Source organism: Scyliorhinus canicula, chromosome 16 (assembly GCF_902713615.1).
Source record: "Scyliorhinus canicula chromosome 16, sScyCan1.1, whole genome shotgun sequence".
Taxonomy (NCBI): domain Eukaryota; kingdom Metazoa; phylum Chordata; class Chondrichthyes; order Carcharhiniformes; family Scyliorhinidae; genus Scyliorhinus; species Scyliorhinus canicula.
The window spans coordinates 25,007,193-25,028,224 of NC_052161.1; the positions used below are offsets into that span (position 1 = coordinate 25,007,193).

The 21,032-nt window shown below is 43.0% G+C and overlaps 1 protein-coding gene and 1 long non-coding RNA gene across 3 annotated transcripts in view; one reads left to right on the forward strand and one right to left on the reverse strand.

Annotated features, from left to right (window-relative positions):
* Window positions 1-217: 217 nt before the first annotated feature.
* LOC119950751 lies at window positions 218-16,149 on the reverse strand. Of its 2 annotated transcripts, none has more exons than XR_005457399.1 (3): window positions 16,065-16,149; window positions 3,091-3,299; window positions 218-558 (listed from the first exon to the last, which is right to left on the reverse strand). It is a non-coding gene; the product is annotated as an uncharacterized LOC119950751 (long non-coding RNA). The 2 variants fall into 2 exon arrangements; XR_005457400.1 differs by lacking the exon at window positions 16,065-16,149 and adding an exon at window positions 14,931-15,066.
* The window catches only part of ablim1b (actin binding LIM protein 1b), a 408,263-nt gene continuing 402,198 nt past the window's right edge, over window positions 14,968-21,032 (forward strand). Inside the window, exon 1 of the mRNA XM_038773460.1 lies at window positions 14,968-15,099. Within this exon, the coding sequence (XP_038629388.1) occupies window positions 15,087-15,099 (13 nt within the window). The 5' untranslated portion in view covers window positions 14,968-15,086. The remainder of the gene's footprint in view (window positions 15,100-21,032) is intronic.

Genomic DNA, 21,032 nt, shown 5'->3' on the forward strand with positions numbered 1-21,032 from the left:
CATCCAGGCCGGAGAATGGCGGGGGTACCGGAGAATCGGCGTTATGAGTGTCTCGGGCGATTCTCCGGCTGGCGCGGTGCAGAACTCACGGGGCGGTTCTCGCCGGTTGGGAGAATGGTGGGACGGCGTCGGACAGGCGTCGCGCGATAAAAGGCCCAACCGTCGCGGCCTCGGAGAATCGCGCCCCAGGTGTCAGCGAGCTTTATTGCATCCTGTGTGTTCCTGCTTCTTGGTTGGAAGTCTTTATATAGTCAGGTTCACCTACTTTACAAGATAATAAATTAATGACCCACCTAAAATTTCATATGTTTAGTAAGGTTTATTTATTTGAAGCAGTGATTATAAATTTAAACTGCAACACAATTCCCGGTGATGCAATGTTCCAGAATATAATGCACTCACCACTCCATTAGTTGTACATTATTTTAGCAACCCAAGGCCCCAGTGTGTTGGGTGTTCGTGGTCACGCAATCACCTCAAAGTGGGCAGCTTCTGTCAATTGTAGGTTCTCCTCCGAGGTCTCCTTTGAACAGTCCCTCAGTCTCTTCTTTTCCTTGACTGTAATACCAAAATTTAAAAATTACCATCTTTCATACGGTTGAAGTCCCTTACAATAATTTTACATTCTGTTTGAATCTGCAAAAAGACATTCCTTTGATTCTTCGACTCAAGGTTGCTGAGCTGCCAATCATCCAGGTACAAAACTCCAAACTATGATTTGGTCTTATCAGAAGTCGTTTTTGCTCTTAGTAGTGGAGGAGCCTCCAGGGCCTACGACACGGCCTCGCAGCTTTCTGATGGCACATCTGAAAATGCCTCACAGTTCAGCAACTTTTCAAAAGAAAAACATACAACACTGTTCCCAGTTCTGCATATTTCTTAACCCATCTGTTCAAATGCTCATATGAAAATTTTGTCAATCTGCTTCTTTTCCTCACAGTCACAGCGTTCCAAGGTCCAGTGTAGGGAATGTTTAATTGATATCTTATGGGCTAAATGCATATGGGCAGCATGGTAGCACAGTGGTTAGCACAGTTGTTTCACAGCTCCAGGGTCCCAGGTTCGATTCCCAGCTTGAGTCACTGTCTGTGTGGAGTCTGCACGTTCTCCCCATGTCTGCGTGGGTTTCCTCCGGGTGCTCCGGTTTCTTCCCACAGTCCAAAGATGTCCGGGCTAGATGTTTTGGCCATGCTAAATTGCCCTTAATGTCCAAAAAAGTCAAGTGGGGTTACGGGGATAGGGTGGAAGTGTGGGCTTAAGTAGGGTGCTCTTTCCAAGGGTCGGTGCAGATTTGATGGGCTGAATAGCTTCCTTCTGCACTGTAAATTCTATGAAAACAGAACACATTTTTAGCCATGTAAATCTATGAAAAGAGGTTGAATTTAGCTAGGTGTACACAACTATCATTCTATGCACCAAACCTATTGTACCGACCTCCAATCCCTATCTACCTTAATGAATGCATTTTTTTGAAATATATCTGATGGGAAAGCCTGAGAAAACTTGGGCTTTTCAGCCTGAAATAGGGGTATTTGAGAGCTAATTTTGCAGGAAGATATAAGACAGTGGAGGAAATGAAAATGTAATTCTATTTGAGTGAGAGAATGAAACACAGATAGCACCACATATGGGAATGAGCTCCCATGATTTTTTGACATCATGCTGAGGACAAGGTTGCCGATGGCCTTGTCCTGTCAATAACTGAAAGAGAAATTGAAGCAGGAAAGAAAGATAACAGATCAGATGGATGGATAAAATTGCAACATGGACTGAGAGAGGCTTGACAAAAGCCAGAGAAGAAGTAAGACAATGCCACAAGCCCCACAATCGCTACGGTGACAACTAATAAACAACCATCAAGGACGGCGTTTCGATGGACCATTGCATCTTTGCATACACCAAACTTTCACCTTTGTGAAGCCCTTTGTGGTATTTTGTTACAGTCAAGGCTATTAAAGTATAGGATTTTGATAATAGGAGAGAAAAGGCAGGCCATGCAATTAGGTAAATGTTTCACCAATAATAGACTGACTTCCCAGCTGGAAAGCTATTTCTGAGGAATTCTGATTGCTACTCTCTGGTTTTGCCTATGGATGAATCTTCTACATTTCCTTCTTGGGTAACATTAGTTGGCGATGGCATAGTTGTAAACCATGCAGAAAATAACAGTGACCTTGAAGATATTAACATAATTATAGTGCAAGGTGCTCCATGTCTATCCCAGCATCCGGAAGCTCTGTTTCAAATTGTTAATAGATTTTCTTTTTCGTGGGAGATGCAGGATTAGATCTCCATTCAGCTTCCCACTATGTATTTTGCAGTGGCATTATTGACCATGATTGCATTATTCAAGTTTGCCTTCTGCTTTCGATAAAACAAGATTTCCTTAAATAAAACTCATGAGTCCAACATAAGAACATAGAACATAGAACATAGAACAGTACAGCACAGAAGGAGGGATTCACCTGCATGATCCTGGGTAGCTGACATTGTAGGCAGCCTTTGCACTTCATGAATCATACAGTATTGTGTTTGTGGCCCACATGACCACAAGGGTGGCAGCAGTAGCATCCGGAAACAGTGCAGAATCCCATGATCTGGAAGAGTTGCAATTCCTCTCACTGCACCTTTCCATCGGAAAATTGATAGAGGTGCATGCATGACGAATAAAGCATTAGTGAGCCACTTGATCCGTTTTGCGGGCTGCAAATTGACTGATTTTGCAGATGTATCCCATCGAAGCCTGTAAGGAGTCAGGAGCATAGAAACAAAGGACAATTGCAATCCTGACTGTCATTAACAGTCTTATTGCATGTTACAGGTTGGCCGCGGGCCAGTATGCAGTGGATGACACAGCTCTGCAGCCGCTGACCCATACCATGCAAGGTGGCTTGTCCCAGTCATGACCAGTAATTTTGCCAATATGTACTCATGCGGTTGATGGCATAGTGGTGGGTATGAGCCGTCTATCTTTAATGGCAGCTGACCCGCTTTCCTGTCTCCTTTCATCCATTACCACTTCATAAATGGAACTAACATGACTGCAGTGGTTTAAAAGCAATTCCAGTCATTTGTTTTATGGTGTCTTACCATCCATATAACCTCGCTTGGAGTTGGCTGATTTGCTATTCTCGAGACTGTGGCGATTGTTCGTGTGATGACGGCCTTTTTATATCTGCCCGCTCACTTTCTTCCAGCTCTGTCCAACTCTTATCATTGATAAACTCCTTGGTGATCTTGTTCACAATATTCGGCTATTTTTGCTTTCACATTACCTTTCACAACATCCTACGATGCCACTAGAAAAAAAACAAGATAAAACCAAAATAATTGAACACACTACGCAAGCAACAGCAAGTTTTGTTTGCACAGCACACGAGCTTCACCAATGGGTGTGAGGAAAATGGAGACTAAGTCAGGAAAGGAGAGGTGACCAATTGGATGGATTTTGGGGAGGGTTTTAAATGAGTGGAGGGTGTGGTGATTGTATATCTGTGTAGATGCAATACAACTGAGCAAGCACTAGAGGGAGCATGGGAGAGATATAAATACAGAGGAACAGGAAGTCAGGACACTTCACAGAACGGGAACTGGTAGCTAGACATAGACAAGCAGCATCGATGTAACTTTAAGTTAAGCACTGAAGAGAGAACGAACTTACAATAAAGCATCTACTTCAACTTTAAGACTACGAGCTTTATTAAGACACAAGGAACAACACAGAAGGGAAGAGGTGGAGTGGTTGAGGAAGGAAATTACAGATGAAATGGTGAAACTATGTGATATACATCATGTGCATGTCTTAGGCAGTGATTTAAACATTAAAATGAAGCTATGATATACAATAAGGTTTGTTTTGATTTTGAGGTTCCTGGCACAAGACTTTATGGGTGCAATTCTCCGTTGCCTGATGCTGAATTTGTAATCGGCGATCGGGCGGAGAATTCACTCCAATGCCCAAATCGGGGCTGGCACCGGTTTGGCGCTGGTCAGCCATGCATCTGGGTCTACCTGCCACCTGCAGTGGGAGACTGGCATGAGTCAGCATTGGGAAGCCTTTCTAGTGCAGCTCCCCACTATTTTACCAAGTTCCCACTTCACTCACACTGCCATAGAATAGAATCTCTACAGTGCAGGAGGAGGCCATTCGGCCTATTGAGTCTGCCCCAACCCTCCGAAAGAGTTCTCTGGCTAGGCCCACTACCCTGTCCCATTCCCGCAACCTCCTGCATTGATCGTGGCCAATTCACCTAACCTGCACATCTTCAGACACTAAGGAGAAATTTAGCATCACCAATCCACCTAATCTGCACTCCGAAAGCTAGTGATTCCAAATAAACCTGTTGGACTTGACAGAAATCTTTGGATCCTCACTGTCTTCAGGTGATATCCCGGAGGACTGGAGAATAGCCCATGTTGTTCCTTTGTTTAAGAAGGGTAGCAAGGATAATCCAGGGAACTACAGGCCAGTGAGCCTTACGTCAGTGGTCGGGAAATTACTGGAGAGAATTCTTTGAGACAGGATCTACTCCCATTTGGAAGCAAATGGACGTATTAGTGAAAGGCAGCATAGTTTTGTGAAGGGGACGTCGTGTCCCACTAACTTGATAGAGTTTTTCGAAGAGATCACAAAGATGATTGATGCAGGTAGGGCAGTGGATGTTGTCTATATGGACTTCAGTAAAGCCTTTGACAGGGTCCCTCATGGTAGACTGGTACAAAAGGTGAACTCACATGGGATCAGAGGTGAGCTGGCAAGATGGATACAGAACTGGCTAGGTCATAGAAGGCAGAGAGTAGTAATGGAAGGGTGCTTTTCTAATTGGAGGGCTGTGACTAGTGGTGTTCTGCAGGGATCAGTGCTCGGACCTTTGCTGTTCGTAGTATATATAAATGATTTTGAGGAAAATGTAACTGGTCTGATTAGTAAGTATGCAGACGACACAAAAGTTGGTGGAATTGCAGATATCAATGAGGACTGTCAGAGGATCCAGCAGGATTAAGATCGTTTGGAGACTTGGGCGGAGAGATGGCAGATGGAGCTTAATCTGGACAAATGTGAGGTAATGCATTTTGGAAGGTCTAATGCACTTAGGGAATATACAGTGAATGGTAGAACCCTCAAGAGTATTGAAAGTCAGAGAGATCTAGGTGTACAGGTCCACTGGTCACTGAAAGGGGCAACACAGGTGGAGAAGGTAGTTAAGAAGGCATACGGCATGCTTGCCTTCATTGGCTGGGGCATTGAGTATAAGAATTGGCAAGTCATGTTGCAGCTGTATAGAACCACACTTGGAGTATAGTGTTCAATTCTGGTCGCCACACTACCAGAAGGATGTGGAGGCTTTAGAGAGGGTGCAGAAGAGATTTACCAGGATGTTGCCTGGAATGGAGGGCAATAGCTATGAGGAGTGGTTGAATAAACTTGGTTTGTTCTCACTGGAACGATGGAGGTTGAGGGGCGACCTGATAGAGGTCTACAAAATTATGAGGGGCATAGACAGAGTGGATAGTCAGAGGCTTTTCCACAGGGTAGAGGGGTCAATTACTAGGGGGCATAGGTTTAAGGTGCAAGGGGCAAGGTTTAGAGGAGATGTACGAGACAAGTTTTTTACACAGAGGGTAGTGGGTGCCTGGAATCTGCTGCCGGTGGAGGTGGTGGAAGCAGAGACGATAGTGACATTTAAGGGGCACCTTGACAAATACATGAATAGGGTGGGAATAGAGGGATACGGATCCAGGTAGTGTGGAAGATTTTAGTTTAGACGGGCAGCATGGGCGGCATGGGCTTGAAGGGCCGAAGGGCCTGTTCCTATGTTGTACATTTCTTTGTTCTTTGTTTTGTTCTTTAACCTGGTATTGTAAGACTTCTTACTGCACCTAACCTACACATCTTTGGACTGTGGTAGGAAACCGGACACCCAGAGGAAACCCACGCAGACATGGGGAAAACAGATTCCTCACAGATTGTCAGCCAAAGCTGGAATCGAACCCGGGTCCCTGACGCTGTGAGGCAGCACTGTGCCACCATGCTGTCCCTATCTGAGGACCAATACATTTCAGTCCGATGAACAGTTCTAAAATTAGTTGGTTTGCTGCAATACCCACTTTTTGCCACTAGAGGACAGAACATGACAGTAAATTAACACTTAAATTGTCAGGATAAGAATATGTTGTAAGTCCTTCAATTACAATTGGCTTCTTATGGAAATAACCACATTTTACTCAGTCCACTAATTGTAGTGAAAGGTAAATTGAGAAATTAGGAAGACAGATAACGGGGGAATTTTTACCTCGAGCATTGGATGGTTTTAGGTGTGGGCAAGTGGTCACAAACATCGCTGTGCCTGAAACGTTCAGCCTGTTAAGCATAACTCCTGTCCGGAGAAGTGCGTTAAAAATTAAAATATGTTAACCGGTCAATTATAGCTACACTTCGATCTACATTCAGATTTAATGTTACATCCACAAATTTCTAAGGCTCTTTGAAACTTGTCATTGAAAGGCATTGATAATCTTTGGGATGCTTTAAGAGTGGCAAATACACCAATAAATACTCAATAGATTTCTTTATTACTACTGAGAAAGTGGTTGATAAAAGTAAACATAATGAGAAGCCAGTTTCTCTACTTTGGATATATTTTGGCCACGCGGTTCAGAATGAGTGGCGCCCTGGCTCAGGAGGAGGAGCAAGAGGACCATCAGCTGCAACAATGGCCGGCACTGGGGAAACTTGCAAGTGGTTGGCAGAGAGGGCAGCAGCAGAGACCTCCCAGTCAGTTTTACACTAGTACATAAGGCTGGTCACTAATGGTTTATTTGCCAGGGCCAGCGATTTGGCCAGTGTGCAAGGACCTGGCTAAAATGTAAATGTTGTGATTGATGACATAATTCAAACCTTGATTCAATTTCAACCCCAGATGACTGCACTAAGGAAAATTGCCACAAAATGGATGCAGAGCCAGAAGAGGCAGGTGAGTTGACTTTTAAAAAAAAGTTTTCTTCCTGGATTATTAGGAGCAGGAGAGCTCCTCATGGCCCCACAGAGGGCCTTAGCCTCACCTGTCCTCCTCCTCCATTGGAACAGCAACATAGCGCCAATCCAAACCCTTCTTCTGATGCACTTACTCGGCCGCTGTAGACCATTCACATAGATTTCTCAGAGAGATCTCCTGCTATTTTTGCCCTGACCCCTCCCTCGCACCAGTCATTTAAAAAAAAAATCCAATTAAAGGGCAATTGTGTGTGGCCAATCCACCTACCCTGCTCATCTTTGGGTTGTGAGGATGAGACCCACAGGGACACGGGGAGAATGTGCAAACTCCACATGGACAGTGACCCAAGACCAGGATCGAACCCAGGTCCTTGGTGCCGTGAGGCAGCAGTGCTAACCACTGCACCACCGTGCCGACCACCCCCCCTCCCCCCTGCACCAATCTTACGGATTATGGGTATGAGATACCCTCAATTACGACACGGGAGAGATGATTGGTAATTCAAAGGCTTTAATCATCAGAGAACTGGACAGCTGCCGAGAAGTGTGCTCACAGCCTGCTACCCAGTGAGCATCATCTTATATACCGTTTCCTGGGGGCGGAGCCAGAGGCGGAGTCCCCCAGGGTTCCAAGCCCAGTCTTAAAGGGCCAATGTATTAAAGGCAAGGTACAGTTACAGCAGTTACCGATACCATTCATCACAGGGTAGGAGTCGGGCTCGGAGTACGTTAATGTGGCTCTAGAATCAGCCCCATGCCCACCTCTTGCCCGGGTTAAAACTGTGGTGTTTTGCGTATTGCACGATGTAGATGTGCAATATGGACACCCACAAGTAATGTCCCAATGTGCATTGACCGAAGATATAGTTCGATAGTGTAAACATGAAGATCCCGAAATTTCATCAGAATTCTTACAATCTCCTGCCTTTGCTTTGGCTAAAAATGTCTGTTTGCACCTTTTCTCTGGAGATTCATCAGTCTCCCACAAGTTGCGATGGGGGACAGTGAGCATCCCATGAAAACTCAACCTAAACTTACAAACAAGGAAAACAATCAGATTTGTTTGTGGATCCTGTCCAAGTCCAAATCATGGTTTCTTTTCATTGTCAAGACTTTGCAAATAAACTGCAGTAAAGTAGGGTGGAGTGGGAAATAGGGTATATAGGGCGACCTATGAGGACCACTATAGATATGACTTGTTCCTCTTCCCAGTTTGACCAATCTGTCCTGCGTACATTTGGCATTGAACTCTAGCAAAAAAGCTGTCAGTCTGGAAAATCAACTTCTAGCAGCAACTTGCATATTGTACCTATGGAGGCAACATGTCTGAATGCATTTGACAAGAATTTTGGAAGCCAAGCAGATGTTGGGAGATGAGCTGGGCTGGGGCTGTTGAAGACAAGTTCAATAATATAGATTTTCATCAGGCATTTGAAAGCAAGCGCATTTAGAAGGAATTCACAGTGCTGAGGAATAAAACTGAACACAATTGAGGAACAGAGAAAGCAATGGCAGTGTAGTAGACCAGAATCAAAATTAAGCTGGGACACATGACCGGAGGGGAGGTTGCAGAGGGAGAGTGGCACAGAGAAATGCAGAGATTTATAGAATGGTGAGCCAGGATTTGGGAATCAATACTTGGATAATGGGAAGTGTGAGAATGGATGTTATTTAAAAAAATATATTTTTGGGGTATGTTGTGTTATTTTGTTTAAATTATTTAATTAAGCTCAGAAAGGATTAATGGAGACCTTTTGTCTCTTTTGTGAATAATGGTGCTAGATAAAAGCATTCCTGGTCAAATAAGTAAATAGGCTAGGTTTAGCAATTTGCATTAGGAGATACCTAGGGATATATTGTTTTCAGCAGTTGCATTTTCAAGGGGAGTAAGAGGCTTTTAAGTTTGCATAGGTTTCAGAAGTAAACAAGAAAAGGTTATTAAAAGAAAAGATTACCACATCAATTTGACCCCAAAATGGGGGCCATAGGAAAATATGAAAAAAATATTTATTACCCACCAAAAGTTGGAAAAGTTGAGTTCAAAGAAGTGCTAAGGACAATGAAATTTAAGGAGAGATGTTGAGACCTTATCAGTTGGCTGTGTGAGGAAGACCTGTTGGAAGCAGCTCTGGGTGGGGAGAAGGTACAGTATGAATCAGCCAGCCAGAAAAGTCTTGAGGCTACAAAAGTAAGTCTTGTACTGAAGTCTTAGATTTCCACAGAGAATAGAAGTGAGTTTGAGAAGGCATGTGGTATGCCTTATTAAAGTGGCAGCATCTTTACCTTGGATAATATTACTGGATTTTTATAGTTCAACATTTATAAGGGATTGTTGCTGGGGTGGTATTTACTTGTGAGTCTGACCAAGTATGAGCCTTTTGGAGGGAATTTTTTGCAAGATTATTTTTAACTGTGTAACTGTAATGTTGTGTGATTAAGTTTTCTTTTCTTGCTGTAAATAAACATTTTACTTTTAATTTTAAAATCCCAAAAGTGTTATTGGATTTTGTGTTGCTGAGATCAGTACATTTCATATTATTTTCGAAAGGCAAAAAAGGGTGTAACCCATCAGTCAAGATTCCTCTGGGAATTGGTTTCCTGACCAATAACAAATGCTGTGGTCATACAGAAGTTAGTGGAGGTTGGGGAAGACTGCACTCTATTGCTGGTTAATAACCAGCCACCATGATGAGCAGCTACAGCTGGTGGTGTGTTCAAAACAAACTGAAGATAAATCCCAGGGATTCAATCCTAGTTTTATATGATAGATGACATATTTAGTTAGAAAACAGTGACTAGGTTATTTTTAGAGGAGAAGGCGTGAATTTTTGCTGTTAGTGCACTTCTATAATTGTTGCAAGTGTTGAATTTCCTATAGATAAGCATCCTCCGCACAGATATGCAGATATTACCTAAGACTATTATAGCTACAACAGGATAATTTATGCTTCTTGCTGGGTTAAAGTCTTTGAACTGCTTATCCGACATCAGTGTGAGAATAGCTTTAGCATTTACCTGAACAGTTGAATAAGGTCCATCACAACCTTCTCAAAGGGCATCTGGAGATGGATAATAAATACTGGCCTTGCTAGAATTGCCCTTCTCTGAGTAGGATTTTGTTTTGTTTTTATATTTCACCCTTCACGTAACCAAATGTTTCAAGGCACCCTATAGAAAGAATGGTGAACCAGAAACAGGGGCAGGTTACTGTCTGTAGGGGGGGGGGGGGGTGTATAGGTGGTGGGAAATAAGCACAGGCCCAATCAAAATGAATGCTTTTGAACCTGTAAGTATTTAGGAGGAGAATTCCAAAATGAAAAATATGGTGCCTCAAGCTACTGCCAGTGATGGTTTTAGGGAGGAGTGGAATCTATAGCAGAATAGAATTTAACCCATGAACGGTGGAAGTTGTGACATAGGAAGGAAGGAAGTGACATATAAGGAAGGGACTGTTTAGCACACTGGGCTAAATCGCTGGCTTTGAAAGCAGACCAAGCAGGCCAGCAGCACGGTTCGATTCCTGTAACAGCCTCCCCGGACAGGCGCCGGAATGTGGCGACTAGGGGCTTTTCACAGTAACTTCATTGAAGTCTACTCATGACAATAAGCGATTTTCATTTCATTTTCAATGCAAGGTCGATCAAATCCATGAAGACGACGATGAGGATTTTAAATTTGATTTGCTGGGTGACATGTATCTAATGGGAAGTCAGGAAGCACAGGAGTCATGGATTTACAGGACTTTTTCTGCAGATTAAGATGCATCTACAATGTTTGAGATGTATTGTAGTTATGTAAGATATATCTGAGGAATCCTATAAAATGACATTGATATGGGTTTCCACAGCAGAGGTGATTAAGTTAGGGTGTAGGTGGGTCATTGTGGAATTTGAAGCTCAGTGAGAGGTTGACTAGGGCTTTGAGCTAGGAATGTTGGAAAGAATATAGGAACAAGAACAACAACCTCTCTAGTCTGTCACACCACGTAATTTGATCTGTATCTCAAATCTATCTACCTGCCTTAAACCAATACTCTTGCCTGATGAAAATCTATCAGTCTCAGCACTGACATTTTCACCAGCTTTGTGAGAGATGCAGTTCCATTTTTTCAATGCCCTTTGTGTGAAATGCTATCTGACAGCACCCTGAATGGTCCAGTTCTGGAATTCTCCACCAGTGGAAATAATCTTTCTCCATCAACCATCAATAGCCTTAAAAACCTTTCATGTTCAAATAAACACAAACTGAGTCTATTCAACCTATACTTTTAGCTCTGCTATCTTTCTGGTGAATCTGCACTACACCAATATGTCCTTCCTTAGGTGCTCAGAACTCAATGCTTCATTCTAAATGGGATATAACTAAAGATTTTTTATAATTGTAACAGAACATCCAGTCCTTTGTATTCCAGTTCACTTGAAGTTAAAACCCCACAATCCATTCACATTGATTTGTGTGCCTGTTCTCTAGCATTTAGTGATTTCTGTATTTGGATCCCTTTTCTTGTCCTCCAAAATTCCTAATTTTTCACCAATCAGAAAATACTTATATCTATCTTTCTTTGTGGATGGCCTCACACTTGCCAGCGTTGACCTCCAGTTTTGTCCAATCACTTAGTTCTATTGTATGGCTGTATTTCCAAGTCAGGATGGTGAGTGACTAGGATGGGAATCTCCAGGTGGTGGTGTTCCCATGGCCATGGGTTTGGAAGGTGCTGCCTAAGATACCTTGGTGAGATTCTGCAGTGCATCTTGTAGATGATGCACACTGCTACTACTGTGCATCGATTGTGGAGGGAGTGAGGGAGTGAATGTTTGTGGAAGGGCGTCTAATCAAGTGGGTTGCTTGTCCTAGATGGTGTCAAGCTTCTTGAGTGTTGATGGAGCTGCACTCATGCAAGCAAGTGAAGAGTATCCCATCACACTCCTCTCTTGTGCCTTTTGGACAGGCGTTGGGGAACCAGGAGGTGAGCTACTCACCACAGAATTCCCAGCCTCTGATTTGCTCTTGTAAACTGTATTTATATCGTTAGTCCAGTTATGTTTCTGGTTAATGGTAACGTACAGGATGTTGATAGTGGGGATTCAGTGATGGTAATACCATTGAATGTCATGGGAAGATGGTTAGATTCCCTCTTGTTGGAAATAGTCATTGCCAGCACTTGTGTGGTGTGTCTATTGCTTGCCAGTTGTCAGTTCAAGCCTGGATATTTTCTGTGTCTTGCTGTATTTACATATCAACTGCTTCAGTATCTGAAGAGACGTGAATTATGCTGAACATTGTTCACTGATGATTGCACATCCTCACTTTTGACCTTATGATGGAAGGAAGGTTATTGATTAAGTAGCTGAAGATGGTTGGGCCTAGGACACTCCTGTGGTGATGTGTGGAGCTGAGTTGACTGCCCTCCAACAATGACAACCATCTTCCATTGTGCTAGGTATGGCTCCAACCAGTGGAGGGTGGTCATCCTGATTCCCATTAACTCCAGTTTTGATGGGTCTCCTTGATGCCATACTAGGTAAAATGCAACCCAAATGTCAAAGGCAGTCACTCTCACTTCACTTCAAATCTCCTCTTAACCTTCTCATCTCCAAGGTCAATACTCTTCTCCAATCGGTCAATGTAATTGAAACTCTTTATCCCTGGGTACCCCCCAAACATGAAGCTGGGAAGCCTAGAAATTACAGCCCATTGTTTCTCCATGTTCTTCCTGCCAAAATGAATCACTTCACATTTCTCTGCATTAAACGTCACCAGCCAGCTTTCCACCCATTCCACTCACTTGTCCTTTTGAAATTCAACACTATCTTCCTCATGGTTCACAATACTTCCAAGCTTCATATCATATGTCTGGGTCATTAATATACATCAAGAAGAGCATCAACCCCCATCAAACTCCACTGTAAAACTTCCTCCAGTCCGAAAAGCAACCATTGACTACTACCATCCTTGTTTCCTGTAACTCAGCTAATTTTGTATTTGCGTTGCTACTGTCCCTTTTATTTCATGAGGTCCAACATTGCCCACAGGCCTGTTGTGCAGCACTTTATCAAATGCCTTTTGGAAGTCCATGTGACTCACAGCAACAGAGTTACCCTCATCAACCCCTTCTGTTACCTCAGCAAATAATCCAACAGGTTAGTTAAACAATTTACTCTTAACAGCTTCATGTTGTCTTTCCTCAATTAACCCAGTTTTGCCCAAGTGACTAATAATTTCTTCTGAATTATCATTTCTAAAACCATCTCAGTACTGAGGTTAAACTTGATTGGTTGTAATTGTTGGGCTACCTTCGCACCCTTTTTTGAACAAGGTGCAACATTTGCAATTCTCCAGGCCTGAATTTGTGGAAAAGTGCAAAATTTTGGTTGGTGCCTCCTCAATTTCCACTCTTGTTTCCTTTAGTATCCTTGGATGCATCTTCTATCATCCTGGTGCTTTACCAACTTTAAGGACAGATATAAAACATCCTCCTTAACCATTTTAAACCCTTCAAATGTCTCAGCTACCTCCTCTTTCAACAAGACTTGCACATCATCTTCTTGTTAAAGACAGATACAAGGTGTTTAATTAATGCATTAGCCATTCCCCCACCTCCATGCATAAATCCCCTTTGTGGTCCCTAATCATCCCACATCCCCTCTTCCCACCCGTTTACTATTTATATGTCCATTGAAAACTTTTGCATTTCCTATTATATTACCTGCCAGTCTCTTCTCATATTCTCTCTTTGCTTCCCATATTTGATTTTTCAATTACCCCTTGCACCTCCCATATTTGGCCTGGTACTCATTTATATTATCCCCCTGACACTTCTGCTTCATCTCAATCAATATCTCTTTTGTCACCCAAGGAGCTTTGCATTTAATTACCCTACCTTTCCCCTTGTGGGAAAGTACCTTGGCTGTGCTTGAACTATTTGTTTGAAGCAGCTTATTGTTCAATATTGTTACACAATTGCCTGTTAATCTTTGATTCCAATTTATCAGGACCAGATCCATTCTGCACAGTGGGCTAAACAGCTGGCCTGTAATGCAGAACAATGCCAGTAATGTGGGTTCAATTCCTGTACCTGCCTCCCCGAACAGGTGCTGGAATGTGGCGACTAGGGGCATTTCACAGTAACTTCATTGAAGCCTCCTTGTGACAATAAGCTATTATTATTATTACTCCACTGAAGTTGACTTTCTCCTAATTAATCATTCTTACTCTGGATTGTTCTTTGACCTTTTCCAATAGAAACCTTATGATATAATGATCACTGTTTCCTAAATGTTTCCCGACTGACACTTAGTCCACTTGACCCAGGTCCAGCAGTGCCTCCTTTTCGGTTGGACTGGAAATATATATCGAAAATTCTCCTGAACACAGTCTAGGAACTCTTGCCCCCTCTGTCCTTTGCACTACCATTACCCCAATCGACATTCTGATAATTAACCCCCCCCCCCCCACCCCCCACTTCTAACTACTAGAATTATTGCACCTCTCTCTAATTACCTTGCAAATTTGTTTCTCGACATCTTTCTCACCAACCTATTGAACAATGTAACGCACCTTTTAAGTTCCTTAGCTCTAGCCAAATAGATTCTGCCCTTGGTCACACTGGGACATCTCTCCCACAGATTATACCCAGCATGAATCAATAGACTTGCAAAAATAATAATTACTCCAGTATACCCGGCAGTATTAATGGAACCATAAGATGACAGGGCCAGAATGCTGTGCTAAAACACAACAGTGGCTGTAGTATTACGGGATGACATGAACAAGGGGGCTATGTGCGGTGGCTGCACAACATTAGCTGTTGTTGCATGATGCACACGATTGCTTGGTGATGCTGAGTGAGAGGAGGCGCCCAGCTAACCCGGTGCTCTCCGCCTCTGCCTGGAGGAGGCTCGGTCCTCTGCACTTGTTATTTTCTCAGATCACGTACCTTACGTTCCGGGCACGCAGCCGCGCCGAGTACCAGTCCCAGCTCCGAGCACCCAGCAGAGCTCTAATCCTGGGGTAAACTCTGCTCCCCTCCCTCTCCATCCCTGCTCGCTGTGTGCGGTGCTTGCTCTCCCGACAGGAGCACATCTCCCCAGCCATGTCCACCCGAGGTGAGTGACATCAGCTGCAGAGTGAATGGGGGGGAAGAAGGGAAGCTCGCTCGCCTGGAACCTGCTTCCTCTAGAAATGTTTAAGGTGCTCGCTCGGAGCTGATGGGAACGGCGTCTCTGTGTGACTCCTGCTGCGGATGAATTTTTTTGTTTGATGTATTGTTGGCTGGAATGGAGGGAGGGTCATTGCTTTCTGTGTCCTTGCTGCATGTTTATCTAGACTGGAGCTCGGGTGGGTGTATATTATTAAACAGTGCAGTGTCGGCGAGATTAAGGGATAGGGGCTGTGCTGGTAGATTTCCTCTGCTGCAGCCAGTAGAATCTGGATTCAGACATAATCTGTGAGCAACACCTGGCCCAAGGGATGGACCTCGCAATGGGAAGCCATCTCGGGTAGTTCAGGCGGGCGATGACGCTGTGGGGCAAAGAGATTGGTGTGCCTGTGAACGGGGGAGAAGAATTGTAGGTGACTGCTTAAATCGCGCAATAATTCCGCCTATGCGGCACCTGCTTTAATATCTGTCCCGGCGCCTCCCTGTGAAGGTAGAACCAGCTGAAGTTTGTCCAGCTGTCGGCCAGCCCGAATTTCCCTATTAACCAGGAGCTGTAGTGGCAGACTGTTGACAGCTAGGACTTGCTGCCAGGTCAGTTGTTCAGACTGAAACTGAAGGGGTGCGATTTCATCCCCAGTCTGCAATACACCAGCCGCATGCAGCGCGCAATACCAGATGATCCGCCTTCTAGCATACACACACACACAGACAAACATGATTGCAAGTGGATTAACTGCACAGAAATAGACGCTGGGAATGATCACAGACCGCTTAACACAACAGCCAAAAGGAACAATCACCTTTGATTCATTCAGTCTCGTATTCCAAAAGTAATTTAACCCTTTACTACAGAACCCCTGACGAGTTTAATTCCTCTTTGCCAGGCTTCCCAAGCACGGTAGTTTTACTGACCTCGATTGTAAAAATAACCGCCGTCTGTTCAGGCCCACATTGACTAAGCCAAAAGCAGCATGCCTTTAACCGGATTGCTTTGGTCCATTCTCAGGATTGGCCCGAGTACAGCGACGTGGTGTCTAATGGTCCCTTGGAAACCTTTTGTGCTTGGTGGATGCAGGCTGGATTGCCTCATTCAACCAGGGCTACTGAGAGTTCTAATTGGAGTTTATGTATATTTATTTGAGGATTTCAGTTTTGGACAGAGCATCTATTATTGTTAGTAATGGTTCTCTTGCAGAGGGTGGGAGAAACAATTGCTGAGATTCGAATTACTGGTACAACACAACACTGGCTAATGGGAAGGGTCGCTCATTGGAGAGTCTTCATTTAAGCAAAGAAGTGTCACAAATTCCTAATATAAGGATAAGCAGTTTCAGATGATATTAGTGCCCTTCTGATACATCAGCAAAAAAAAATCAGCGCTCTAGGTATCTGCTACTTGTACCATGTTATGGGTGTCCAATTGCATATTACCTCGTCTTCGTCTAAGTTGGTATTTTTTCCTCTGAATTAGACAATTATAAATTCCACTTAAGCCGTAAGCATTAAGCTGGACCTTACGCCCCAGCACAATACTGAGTGAGTACTGGACAAGACAATGCATGATATTTTAAGCAGGTTGATTTGCTTGGTTGCCATTACTTTATTCTGTGAAGAAATTTGTTTTTATTAGTGGTCATTGACAGTAAATAGTTTCTTAATGATGGGCATAAAGTGTGCTCCATTAATTGAAGGTTGTTCGTTCTAGAAAGATAGAGTTGTGTCCTGAAAATATTGAGTTCCTGGCATTCTTTATTTAGTCATTGTAACCCAGCATACCTTTCATATTTATGAGGAAACATTGGCAACAGATTGTCACCACAGATATTTTACAGTTAGCCTACATTTAAAGGTGAAGATCTGGATTAAAGCAGTGCAATGGGCAGAATTACAAATGTGTTATCTACAACTCGATCTATAAATTTCTAAATGTATGCAACACCACCGAGTCATTTTGTAAACAAGTAATTTTTATGGGCGGCACGGCATCACAGTGGTTAGCACTGTTGCTTCACAGCGCCAGGGTCCCTGCTCGGCTACACTGAGGGAGAATTCAGAATATCCAAATTACCTAACAGCACGTCTTTCAGGACTTGTGAGCGGAGTACCCGGAGGAAACCCACGCAGACACAGGGAGAATGTGCAGGCTCCACACAGACAGTGACCCAAGCGGGAATCGAACCTGGGGCCCTGGAGCTATGAAGCAACAGTGGTACTCACTGTGCTACCGTGCTGCTACACTTAAAAAATTTTTTTTTTCATGTTTGAAAATATTAAAGTACATTTCAGTATTTACTTTGGTTGATGTATTTGGGTAGACTTTTTTAAACAACATTTGAAGTCAGATAATTGATGACAGAAAAATTTTGCGAGGCCATGTGATACTTTAAATTAGTACTGTGAAATATAACATGTCAGTGTCATTGTGCCTTTCCTATGGCTGCACACATTCTATAAATTCATCACCTTCAAGCTACTTGTTCTAGAACACTGTGCCGCTAAATGCAGCCACCAATTATATCTTTCTTCTTCATCTATTGATGTATCTACTGATTATCCTATAATATTGCAAATACATAAATTTGATCAGGTTTCACCTGCTGAGAATCTGAAACAATAATTGCTTTGAAGGAGTCATACTGTGATACTTGGACAGTGATTGCACTCTTATTTTCAATGATCAAACAATCACATTACATCAGTGCTGATCAATTGGGATCAATATTTACTGGTATTAGAAAGCATTATTATGTTTCCCATTGCTACTCATAGCTTATGCCTGGAGGAAATGCATGCAATATATGCTGAAGTGCAATAGTAATGGGTTCAAGTGCCTTAATTAAAAAAAAATCTCAAAGATAGGAATAGATTAAAGTGAGCCTGTCCAATACCTGTATTTCAAAAAATGTTGTCCGTAATTATATTTCGGAATGACTGAACAGCATTAGCTTGTAGCACCCAAGCACTAACTGACCTGGGAGTAGTAAAATCTAAGGAAGTATTTTACTTTGTGATACTGGGACACATGGAACTCACAAACTCCTTGCAATAAACAGTTACGGTCTTGTTTCTGACATTTCTTAATTGCCTATTTAGTCAATCCCCTCTCCCCTCTCTCAGTTATTTTGATCATTTAGAAGACATTTAGAATATAATTTATTTTAATAAGTTTTGACAATACGTGTCTACATTTATAGAGTTATTTGCTGTTGATGTGTATATGCTATTGCGAGCTAGGGTTTTTGTCTTCACTGTCTAGGTAATCTGGTAATCCAGCAAGGCAATCATAGGCACCCTTGTGGAGCTTGGAATGAACATCAGGAAGGTTCTATAAAAGTCAGGTGATCCACCCAGGCAGTGAAGACAAACATTTGTTCATCATGTAGCAGTTTTCCAGCTAATTCCTCATCACTCCTAAAAGATAGAAACAGAAAATGGAAATCAACATTAATTACTTAGCTTCTCTAAAGACTGTAGAGGTTCAACGTGGTATCCAATCCATGAGTGCTGCCTTTGGTTGCTTAAGGACAAGAGTGGTCAATGGGTGTGGCATCTGTGCTGATACCCAAATCCTCATGTACAAGGCAGTCATCCGCTTCATACAGCCCAGAAACCTGAACTACATACAGATGCCACCTCAAGTCCCTGGAGAGGTACCATCAACTCTGTCTGAGTTGGATTCTCCTCCTCAGTTGGGAGGACAAGTGTACTAACATTGGCAGCCTTGAAAGAGCCAGGAGCACCAGCATTGAGACCATGATCATCTGAAACCAACTCCACTGGGCCCGCCATGTGCTTAGAATGTCAGAGTCTCAACTGCCAAAACAAATCATCTTCGCCCAGCTCAAGGAAAGCTCCCGAACAAAGAGAGTAGAAAGGAAGCACTTCAAAGACACCCTGAAGGCGCACCTCAAGAAATGCAACATGGATGTCAAAGGCTGAGAGACCCTTGTTCAGAATCTCCTAATTGAAGGGACACAATTCTTCGCGAACACGTGACAGAAAGAGGAGGCCTGGGAAAGGATCCTGAGAAAGGATTACCAGCGATCTAGAGTCCAAGCACCAGTCCCATCTCCCAGAAACACCGGCCAAGTGTGCAGTCAAAGATGCAGTTCTAGGATCAGGCTCATCAGCCACGCAAAGAGCCAGAGAGCCCATGACTACTGACACAAAGTTTCTTAGGTGGGCAATCATACTCATTAGCGAGTGATCGTCAAAGAAGAAGATACAGACTAGAAAGGACCCTTATTCAAATTACATTTTGTTGCAGAACTAGTTAATCAGACAGGTGTCATAATTTATCTTGGCATTCCTGAGTTGTGCAAGTGCAAAATCACCAGTGTTGCTACCCTTGACTGCAATCTATTGATCACTGCAGAAAGTGTGCATTTTTGGTTGTCTGTTAAGGTCAGAATTGTAGCTAGCTGATTAGGTCTCAATGGGGATGATAACATAACCCTGCAATAATAGCGCTGGGTGCTGAATGTACTTCCAAATTGACATTTCTCCAGAATATGAGGCAATCTGTTTTAAATATCTTGAGAGTGAGCAGCATATGACACACCAGGGAGAGCCATGGACATGCTGGATGCCACCAGCTTGTCCGTAGAGAAATTCAGGTTTATGGTAAAGAAATAGTTTGTATGAAAAGGCACAATCCGCTCGAACCAAGGGCCAGGAGTTCCTACGAGAAATGGTGAAACAGTGTGAGCATAGTTTGTACACACCCACAACACTTGGGATGCACAATATGGAGTGCAGTGCACTTCAGATGCTCAGCATCCCCCCCCCCCCCCCCCCCCTCATCCGGAAAGCTGTACTTTAGAGCACCTCCCTGTGAGCTCCACTGTCACACCTCAGTCGGGAACAATGATCAGTAGACAAAGTACTGAGGGTGTCAGGCACTATGCAAACCTTACTTCAGCTAAATGAAGGGAGAAATTGACAAGATTAGAGGTTTTGTTTAAGATAAAGATGAACAAATCATAGCAATTGCTGCTGTAAAATTGGAATATTTTCAGTGAGACAAAGGCCTTATAATAGTGATAATGTGAACTTGGAGACAATTGATTGGCATTTACTTGTCAAGAAACGCATGAAAGCTTGACCTCTTTCACTAAGAGGGATTCTGCAGAAGTGTTGGGCTGGTTTAGCACACTGGGCTAAATCGCTGGCTTTTAAAGCAGACCAAGGCAGGCCAGCAGCACGGTTCAATTCCCGTACCAGCCTCCCTGAACAGGCACCGGAATGTGGCGACTACGGGCTTTTCACAGTAACTTCATTGAAGCCTACTCGTGACAATAAGTGATTTTCATTTTTTCATTTTTTTTTTCATTTCATTTTCTGCTCCCAAAGAAAAGTGATTATATTTTATTGGGATATTTTGAGCTCTCACTGTCATTATTGTATCTATCCCTCTCTGGAAACAAGAAGAGGAGCAGTAGCAGTATGAGCATTTCCCAGAAGAACATTTAAATGATAATTTAAATATTCACTTTGGATTCTGAAATATGTTTCGTGCTGTGAAGAAACCATTAGTGTCAACATTACCGTCAATGGACGTGGTGACTTTAAACATTAGCCCCCGTAATACATTAGCTACATCCTGCTTCATACTGTGTTGTAAAAGACTGATAAGTATTCTGTGTGATTCACTTTACTTATCATTCATAGTCATAAATTGTTTTATCTGTGTTTCATTTGCATCTGCCAGGAAGTTGCTTGGCGAGGTGGTACATCAGTGGTGTAAGTGTTTGCACCATGGCGGCAGGTTTGACGGAGCTAAGAGTCTTCATTCGCCTATTTGCATATATCTTTACTAATATCTGTTATTTATGATGTATTCAGTTATTTGTATGATTTATTTAACATATCATTCATGAA